This window comes from Hippocampus comes, unplaced genomic scaffold, assembly GCF_001891065.2.
Source record: "Hippocampus comes isolate QL1 unplaced genomic scaffold, H_comes_QL1_v1.1 scaffold90, whole genome shotgun sequence".
Lineage (NCBI taxonomy): Eukaryota > Metazoa > Chordata > Actinopteri > Syngnathiformes > Syngnathidae > Hippocampus > Hippocampus comes.
Window position 1 is genome coordinate 992680 of NW_017804912.1, and position 10227 is coordinate 1002906.

A 10227-nucleotide genomic window follows, 5' to 3' on the forward strand; every position below is an offset into this window, starting at 1 on the left:
GAAGGGAAGAAGGGGGGGTGGTGGAGGTCAGGAGGGAAAAGGAAAGGTGGGAGCCACGTCACGCTGCCGATTACAACTTCCCGGGTTCGACAAGGCTACGCGCGCATAAACAGAGACCCCAGATCAGACCGAACTGTAAAACAGGAATTTGATGAGCGGCCGACCAGAAATGCCAATCGGGGTGGAGTGGGCGGAGCACATAACGAGAGCTGCAGCCTTTGAACTTGAATGGAGGGAGTTCCGTCTTTCAGGTTTGAATCTGGATACTTGTTTAGAATGGCGCTCTTCTCAAAAGCATTCCGATAATCCTCACAAATTGCTCATTTTTCCCAATATATCCATCGATTATCTGAACCGCTTTATCCTCAGGGGGGTCGCGGGCGTGCCGGAGCCGATCCCGGCTGTCTTCGGGCCGCAAGCAATTTTCTAGAGCATGAGAAAGTCCGATCAGAAAGGACGATGGCTCCGCGTGCCGGACTTCTTCATCGCGGCCCTTTTTTTTCGAGCGGCTTTCGCCCGCCTGTCTGAGAACGAGAGCTTGTGGAGTATGTGTGTGTCTGGCAGTCTGGTATTTCCTGAAGGAGTTTCCTCCCGCCGTCGGAGCGGAACCAGCCCGGGCCCCCCGCGGCAGTCGGTCCCACTCCACCGGTGCTCTCCGTGGCCGCAGCGCGGAGGGAGCCATGTGCAAAATACAATCGAAAGGAGCGTGGAGAAAGGAGGTGGAGAAACACTTCCGGTATCCAGGCAGCAACCGGCGCTCCGCCCGAGCCAAGTCTGCGCCTCGGGCCCGTCGGCGGCTCGACAGCGATCGGAAAGCCCGATTGTTGCCGCGTTGCGCGTATTTGCTGTTATTTGTACGCTGATGTCGGTGCCGTGATGGATTGGCGTATCTCGCGCACCGTCCAGTAATTGGCCAACAGATAGCGAGGGAGCGGGATCGCGGGCCAGGATTCCTGCACTATCAGCTAGCTTAAGCATGACGAGAGAAACCCGCCAGACGAGGAGGGAAGGAAAGAATGACTGACAGGGTGAGGGAGAAAAGCCTGACTTGACTCCCTCCCGGCAGATTAGGCCCGACTCCCAGCCGGCTGCTGTCGACTCGCCGGATTTGGCCGCAGAGCGGCTCGGGGGTGACCCGAGTGTCACGCCGAGTGATTCGGGTGCTCAAAGTCCGCGTTCGCTTGACGTCGGGCGTCCACGGATACTCGATGTGCTGATTTATGGGATCACGTCGAACTGCTGTTTTTTGAGGATCTTGCTTTCCTTGCCATTGTTTTTTTCACAACATTCCAGGAGCTTTCTTAATTTTTTGCATGTGTATGTGTGTATGTATTTATATATATGTGCGTGTGCGTGTGCGTGTGCTTGTGCGTGTGCGTGTGTGTGTGTGTAAGTTTTTATGTAAGTATGTAGAAAGAACTTTCAAACCTTTCGGCAAGATTTCTAATTGTGCCAGTCGAAATTTCTCTGAAGAGCATTTGTGAGGTCAGAGGTCGGAAGAGAGGGCCCGACTCACAATTTGGGTCATAGTTCATTCCAAAAGTGGATGTTGGGGTTCGGGTCATGCCTCCCAAGTGCTTCCACGTCAAACTCATCCAAGCATGCCCGTAAGGAGCTCAACTTTAGATCCTGGGCGGCGCACATGCTCGGGCGACCATCCAATCGCCGATGCCGGATGGGCATTGAAGTTCTGCAAATTCAAGGAACGCCATTACGTCCGAAAAAAAAAAATAAACGAAAATGTCGGCTTCTCCCCTTTGCGCCTCGGATGATGCGATGTGCCGGTTGCTGGGAAAGGGGCTTTTTGAAACTCCTCCCAGGAGGTGAAGCTGCGATTGTGAGATACTGCAAGTTGACTTTGCGTGCGTGGCTCACGGAGGCCGATCGATGTTTCCAAATGCCCCAATCGGGCCGCGTGCGTCTCGCAGACCCGCTGTGTTTCCTGCAGTGTAATGTAAGGCCGCGCTGGAATGTGTGAACCCCATCCGACTCGAGCGGCCGCCTCGTAAACAGCCAAGCTCCGCTTTGGCACAGGTAGCGCCGACAGCGCCTAGAGAGCGCGGCGTGAGAAATCGACTTCCCCAAAGTCAGCTCGTCGTCCCGAAACAGCTCAACTGGCCACACATTTTTTTTGTTTTGGGACTTTCTCTCACAATGTTGCGGTGAAGCGCCGCTTCATTGTACGCGCACGTAGAGAAAGGTTAATGTAGTGTGACCCCCCTCCCCCCTCCCCACCCCCCCAATTTCTTCCCTTGACTTGTTATCCTGACGGTGTCATTCATCCTGAAGTTGCTCCCCCCCCCCCACACACACACACACACACACATTCTTCCTGTAAGCCGAAGGCGGCTTCGTTGCATTTTTTTTCTCTCTTTTTTCATCGGTGTGCTCTCTGCTCACTCCGCTATCGCTCCCATTCGGTCGATTGCATCTTTTGCATCATTCTCGGTACTCGTTTGTCTGTCATGTTGTTCAAACTTCATATCCGTTGTTCTTGCGACGCTCAGCGCCAGCGGGAAAACACCTCGTCCGATAAGTTTGGCTTAGCTTGGAGTAGTGCCGCCAAATGTATAAATACTTGACAGTGGAGTTGGTGAAACGGGTTTGTTTTTTTTTTTTTTTTCTGGGGTGCCTCTTGCAGTCCTTTTTCTTCCTCGGTGGCTGTCGTGAGTGCACGTCAACTACTGAGAGGGCCGGGGCACATTCGCCCGTCACTTTCACCGTCTTCTCCCCTTTCGCTTGGGCCGAGGAAATCAGTCGTCTTGTGATGAAAATTCCACCGTTTATGATTTCCTGCTTCCAGTGCTCTTCTGCTTGTGCTTTGCTGTCGGTTTGGAAGTTTGGAAGAATTCGTTGTTTTTTTTTTTTTTTTTTTTCACAGCTGAACCTTGTTTCAACGTCACCCGTTAACGACGTTTCCAACCCTGTAACGTTCACATTTCAAAATCATTCGCGACTGTTTGTCTCTGGAAATGATGACAGATTTTTATATACATATTGATCTTTTTTAATTTGTTTAATTGAGAGAGTGAGCAGTAATCAGTGGAGAGATGTGACTGGCAGAACTACTGCCTGTGTCATCTGAAAGACAGGCTGCGTGAGCGGACGTTCAACTCGCGCTTGACGTTTGTTTGTTTTACGTCAGTGTTTGAAAGATGGACTTGTTTGGTCATCAGTAAGAGCCGTCTTTCATGCCCTCGACTTTGAGAGCAGGCCTTCGCAGACGCTTCCTCCGAGGTGTTCAACGTTTTTGTTTCTCCCCCCCGCCCCCCTTTCCTCTCTCGGCCTTATCATTTCATCATCAGCCAGCGGACAATGAAACACTGTGAGTCTCGGCGGCGGAGCAACTCTGGGCTCTCTGGGCTGGCTCTCATGCCGGAGCTCCTCGCCGTCACGTTCTGGCTCTCCCTGTTTGGGCACGACGAGAGCAGCCGATTTGTGAAGCTGATAACGCCAGGAATGCTGCTCCAAGAGGAAATGCAAGAGGTGTAGCCGCGTGTACCGAGGTGGTGTCGTCTCTTCCCTCGGCAAATGATTTGACGACTTTTTTTGCAGGGGGGGGGGCTTGAAATGTGACCCCCCATGCAGAATTCAGCCATTCTTTTAATGGTCGAGAAAAAAATGGAAGACATTCATTTCATAAATCCTTCCAATCGATGTGGCCAAAGAGCACGCAAACTTTGACTCGTAATCATCTTCGATGATTAAAAACGATAAGCCGATCGATCGCTTGTCCCCGACTGTTATTGACTACCTCGTGTAATCGATGCTATGCTAAGTTGCCTAACAGATGCTAACAGCGCATTGTTATTCTTCATCTTATTATTAATAGCGCAGGTGCTCTTGCGTAAACGTGGACGTAAGCAGTGACGTTTGGACGCTTGACTTAATGACGTTGCTCCTACTTGGCTCTTTGTGGTTGGAACACCAAACACGTTCTTCCTCACAACTTGTAAACCAAACACGTTCTTCCTAAGAACTTGTTCAACGCCAACTTAGCACAGCACTGCCCCTGGCGTCCAACGAGCACCAATTTTTGGTGGGGTTGGAAAAGTTGGTGTTAGAGGCTGGCCCGACAAATAATTGGGGCCATCTTAAATGCACGTTTCAAGCACCAGAACTTGAGCTAATTTTGTCGGTGAGAAAAAGAAAGAACGGGTGTTAACGCGGGCACTGGACCTGAACGAGCAACGGCCCAAGCGCGCTGGAAAAGGGCCAAAAGAGCCCCCGCCTGACAAAGGCGCTTCAGTGCTTGACTGAGCGTGCAACAATTAAGATAAGACTGGAGGAAGTTTTTCTCTCCTGCGCATCTCCTTCGGTCACCTTTCTTTGTGTTGAATGATTGGGGGAAATCTGCTTCACACATGTGCACGCACGTACGCACGCAGGCACGCACATCTCTCGCTTTTCTTTCTACTCGGCACATGAACAGACATTTCACTTGTGACGTCTCTGTTTCCGTTTGACCTCAGTGGCGGCGAACGGTCACCGGAGCCCATCGATGCTGCCCCCACCAACCACCCCCTCCTCCCCTTCCTTTTTCCCGGCCACTCTCACTCCCCGTCTGCAGCTTTATGCTGACTCGGGGAATTCTGAGCTGTTTCCTGTCCGCGGGAAGAATAGAATCACGTCGGAGGGAAGGCGTAGGAGCAGTCGCGACAAGTCCAGCGCCGCTCCGGCTCAAGCCCGAGAGCACTTTTAGCCACGATGATTTTCTTCCCGTCGTCATCAAAAATGAGACCGTCGTCACTCGGAAAACTGAAAGATGTAAACCGTGTCAAATGGGACTTTTTTGACAGCCTCCCGGCGCAAGTAAATAATGCCGAATGCCCACCTGGTATGTACACGAACAAATGGGCAAAACAACTCCCCCGTTTGGATTTCAAAATTCGACTTGCCGACGTGAGATTTCAGCGGGCTTGATTTGCACGAATGCGGAGGGTCATGCTGGCAACCGCGTCGAAGACTCGAGGTTGCTGCGTGCGCAGTTTGGAGCGCGCATGCTCCTCAGAATGACAGGGCCACCCTTTTGGAGGTCACTTAACACATTGTGCGCAGGCCAAGCTGCGTGGGGAGTCAGGGAAGGAAACCTGAGCTATAACTCACACAGCACTAACGCTCGCTGTCCGCCTCGCTCTCTCGCTCTCTCTCACTTACTCACACGGACGCGATAAATTTCAAGGCAGTGGTCGAAACCCCGCCGCCGGACCTTTTTTCTCTCTGGGAAGAAGTACCAAGGACAAAATGTTGTGATACTTTGGCCGTCGGAGGGCCAAGTGAAAGTTCCACAACAATAAGCAATGGCCCGAGCATAGTTTTTTTTTTTTTGTTGTTGTTTTTTTTTTTTTGGTCTGTTTATATTGATTTCTTTGTTTGTTTGTTTTTTTCACTGTGTTAGGCAGCCAGACGATTTGGGGCTAACCAGTGCGCAAGCACAATGTGCGAGGGTGGAGCCTGCACCAGTCGCAAGCTGCTGGCACACGGCTCACTGTGCCGCTTGGGAGGCTTCAAACACGTTAGATCGGTGGCCCCCCAACCTTTTTTTTTTTTTTTTTTTTGTGTCGCGGACCAGTTGAGACAAGCTTGGCGGACTGGCAACCATTTTTTTTTCCTCACTTTTACATTGCCAGTTTTAAAGCAGTGGTCCTGACATCAAAGCTAAGGATACAGCATGGAGGAAAGTCAACCATCACCTGCAAACTCCACACAGGAAGCCCGGAGCCGGAATCGAACCCTGCACCTCCGCACTATGAGGCTTTACATGCTTACCGGTCTGTGCGGCTTGGTACCAAACGGTCCGCGCCCCGGCGGCTGGGACCCCTGCGTTCGGTCATGTCCATCGGCAGCTTGTCCTGTTTCTTTCCTCCTCACGTCTTCTGGATCTTTTTGTCCTCGGGGCGGGTCGGCGCTATGATGGCTGAGCTGCGTTAGAAGCTGAGCGGCCGTGACGGATTTTGCGACTCGGCGTTCTCCTCCCGGGAGTGTGTTCTCACCTGCTCAAGCTGGCACACCTGCGCGCTCGGAGAGCACAGCCGCCTCCATGTTTTCCGCAGACTGACGACCACATCAGGGCGCGGCAGAGAGAAAACTGCTTTTTGCTCCCCGTTATCGCTTCCTCGGTCCATTGTTGGCAAAAAAAAAAAAAACATCAACGGAACTTTAGAAGGCCCCGGATGGCACGTGAGCCCCTCCATTAAAAGAGCCAGTTTGGTCAAAAGGACGCGACGTTCCAGTCGGGCCAAATGTTTTTTTTGTTGTTGTTTTTTTCCCTTCGACATTGTCACGTTGTCTTCTCGACTGCACGGATGCTCGCCGACTTCCAGAACGGGAAGGCCGCGTTCCGTCTATTTAAGATTGGAGATAAAAAGCAGCGGGCGGCGCTGTGAAGACATCGCTTGATCCGTTGCAATTGAAATTTGACTTGGGGACCGGCACCCGCGCTGCCCCCCCCGCCCCCCCAGCGTTTTCAGTCTTTGCAACTGGAGACGCGCATCCTCTCTTGCATGTCCGCATGTGTGTCACAACCCGAATCCGTGCCGTGCGATTTATTGGAGCGCATCGCCGTGATACTGGAATTCCTTTGCATTCAGTGGAGCCGCTTCAGATTGCCTTTTTACTGCCCGCGTGCTTTATGGAGCGTGCTCGCACTCTTGTCTGCTCCTTTTCAAGGTTTGCGCTTGTTGATAGGAATGGCTTCTTTTCTTGGGGGTCGGGGGGGGGGGGGCCCACCAGGGAGGCGCAAAGGCATTTGGGAGCCGGAAAGCAATCGTATTGTCTGAACACGCCACACCTTTGCTCTGTGAGATGCTCGGTGGCGAGAACGGCCACACAAAGGGTCGAGTTCACCTCTCTTCCGAAAACGTTTCGACTCGCGTCAGGAATGGTGGAAAGGGGAATGAGGGGGTGGGGAGTTGTTTTTAGTTCTGCGGGAAAGAGTTTTCATCTGATGACAAAGCCAAAGGCAAATAATTTGAACATGCTGGATATTATTTGCACGCTGCTTAGTCATGATTTTTTTTTTTTTTTTTTTGGTGATGGGTTTTCGCCATGAACGCCAGCAATAACGTGACGATTGCTCCGTTCTGAGCATGCAATCGTGAAAGCGACGCATCGGAATATTTCCCCTTGATACAGTAGAGCAGGGACGTCCGAACCTTTTTCGTTGGAGGGCCGCATACGGAGGAAAAAATGGAAGGAGCTAAAGTCAGTCAAGAAAGCGGTTTTATATTGTTTGGATTGTTCATCAGCTTTCTGTTCAAGGCAAATAGTTGAGTTTTTGGGGTGGCCAATGGCCCTCGATCTCACAGACTAGAACCGGCTCTGCACTTAACAGTGGCCAAATCCCATCTTCGCATTCAGAATTGTGTTGTTCTTTTCATCACAAATTTGTGTCCTTGAATACACAGAAAAGTTCGACAGTGCAACCTCCGTCAAAGTTGAGGTTCGCACGTCGGCTCGCCGTTTCTCATGTGGCCCCTTTGCGAAATGGAGAGCCCACCTGTGCCGTGTCGTGCGGCTTCAAGCGTTCGCTTCCCTCCGTCTCGTCTCAGTGGATCGTCACCGCTCCGTCCGTTTTTCACGGCGCCGGATTGCATCAGCCTGAACCGTGGCAAAATCAATTTGGGAGACGACGTACTTGCGCCTCCCCTGCATTACATTTCCCTCCACAGTCGTTTTATTGTTGCTAATCTGCGCTACGTCTTTTCAGCCTGCAGGCAAAGTAGCACTACTTGTAACGGAGTGGACCCAAATCTGGTGTCGGGTTCCAAATCGGCTCCATATGAAAATTCTGTTGCGCTCCGTCTGTTTGTGGTTGAAGTTCAATTATTCGCTACATGCTGTGTTTGGGCTGAATTCACGTGACCGCGGAAGACTCGTTAGCGGCTTTCTTTTCACTCGCCGACCTTCTTTGGGTGGCTCGGCAAAAAGTCCAAAGAGGCCGTCGATGCGGTTCGATACTGGACACACGTTGATGGCAGATGCTGATCTCGGTGCGTCTTGAGCCCGATGGAGAACACGGCAAAGGAGAAAAACAAGTCCGGGGTTGTTCGGAGGGGACTAATGGCGACTTCTTGACTTGGGCTGAGAGGCCCGCAAGAGTCCCACAATCCATCGCGCTCTGCCACCGGAGGGGGGGCGAGTGTCTGGACACGAGCTCTCCGGCCGACTCGCTCGACGCTGTCCGGCGTTTGTCCTTGTTGACTTTTGCGCTTTTTATCCTCATAGGATTACCTGCAAGGCGACAGCAGCAAAGCGTGCGAGAGGATGGGCTGGAAACCAAAGGTGACTTTTGAGGTGAGTCTCCTCGTCGCCCGGCTGGAGTCACAAGAGGGCGTAACCCACTTGGGATGACTCCTCAAGGTAGCCGCGAATAATCGTCACACCGCTTCCACAGAATCGTAATCGACGCGCGCGTATGCTGCCGCGCGCCGCCGCATAGACGAGAAAGGTTTGACACGTTTTCCAAAAATGAAGTCTGGCGGATATGATGTCAGGTGGTTATTTGCAGTGGTGGACAACGGTACCTGGTTCGAACGTGTTCTTATTTGGTCAAGGCGTTTCAGTTGATGCCTTGCTGTACGTTGGAATTAGGAATGCGTGGCTCATTGAACATGAAAAAAACAACTATTAAAATAACAATTTAAAAAAAAAAAAACAAGCATGAAAAATAGACAATGAACAAGTAAAAGTAAAATAAGGGGAGTGGGAAGAAGTCTGCACAAATCTTCTCCATATTTTCCTAATTGACCAAATCGACCGGTCGTCATACAAGCAAGACTGAAAATAATTCGAGTTGTCATGATGAGAATCAACAACTCAAGTGAAACCATAAAATATTAAATACAGCATCAATATCAACAACGACGACAAAAAAAAAAAGTAACAACCAGTAGTCAACCGACAAATATGTCCAGAATGTGCGCTACAATTTGATTGGACGATCGATTGCGATTGTTTCATGTGAATCATTTGCTCCTTTGTTGTTTCAAAAATCGTCTCGTTTGCTTGAAGTTGTTTTGCCTTCTGAAAACAATGCAGGACCTCACATGACATAAGCCTTCATTTCTTTGCTGCGATGCTTTGTTTTTCCTCATTTGAATTGATTTTGTTTTCACTTGCAAACAACAAAGAAATCCCACTCCAATACGGACGCGCAATTTAGGCCGGAAGGACGAGCGAATTTTTTTTTTTTTTTTTTTACGAGTTCCTTTGCTGGCCTAACTCCAAAGTCGCCCTCGGGCGCCGGAGTTTGCCCACTCGTGGCGGTGGCACGCCCGAGAGGAAGAAATCATTCCGTGACCGTTGCTGGCCTGCGGTGACGTCATCGTGACGCGGGTTGTGGCGTGCCTGCAGGAGCTGGTGAAAGAAATGGTGGAGGCAGACGTTGCGCTGATGAAGGAAAACCCAAATGCCTGAGACGGTCCCTGGAGGACACCAAGCCTTCGACATTCCCAGCAACACACACACAGATGAGGAATCAAAGTTGTCCCGGATTTCGTTTTTTTGTTGTTTTTTTTTTAAATCATGAGTAGCAGTAGCCGAACGAAAACAATGACTGATTCCCTTTTGGCTCAGCGTTCCATGTAAGAGCGGTTCCAGAGAAATATGCTGTACATCATCAAGTTTACATGCAAATGGAAAAAAAATAAATGAAGAATATTGAACGCATCTTTTGTCCGCGTGAACTTTCGTGTGTGTGTGCTTGTCCTGGTTCAGTCCGCGTGAACTTTCGTGTGTGTGTGCGTGTGTGTGTGTGTCTGAGTGTATTTGCGCGCTTGTCCTGGTTCAGCTAAACTGCCGTGGTCCTCTCATCGCATTGCTTGTATTTTTTTAATTGTCAACACTGTGCCGTCTTGAATTGGACATGGAAGTTTTTGGGGTTTTTTTCCTCGTTGCAGGAATTTTGGAAATTCTTCTCAAATGTGCCCCCCCCCACACACACACACACACACACACACACACACACACAAAAAAAAATGTAGCCTACTAATGAAACTCATCCGGACCGGCTGGAAAGTTCGTCGCACTGATTGACTTTATTGTATTTTATTTTTCTTTCTTAATTATTTTTTTAAGGTATACCATGAACACGTAAACGCCTTTAGTATTTTGGAATGCAGCCTTTCAAAAGGCTTTGTGAGCTGCTTTGCCGTCCCGGTGCTCTTTTTTGCTCCAATTCGGCATGCATGGGAAGGACATTCGGGGGAGTTTCGTCCCATGCTGGTC

General features: G+C 50.4%; 1 protein-coding gene across 3 annotated transcripts in view; it reads left to right on the forward strand.

Moving 5' to 3' along the window:
- gmds (GDP-mannose 4,6-dehydratase) overlaps positions 1 to 9961 on the forward strand; it is a 65011-nt gene extending 55050 nt beyond the window's left edge. The window contains exons 10-12 of one of the 3 annotated variants that reach the window (XR_002170112.1): positions 8227 to 8295; positions 9355 to 9469; positions 9935 to 9958. Coding sequence is in view for 2 of the 3 variants with exons in the window: in XM_019885675.1 (XP_019741234.1) it covers positions 8227 to 8295; positions 9355 to 9417 (132 nt within the window). In the remaining variant the exon portion in view is untranslated. Of the gene's footprint in view, positions 1 to 8226; positions 8296 to 9354; positions 9672 to 9934 lie in introns of those variants that run through there. The other 2 variants (XM_019885675.1, XM_019885661.1) reach the window with 2 other exon arrangements.
- The last annotated feature ends 266 nt before the right edge of the window (positions 9962 to 10227 follow it).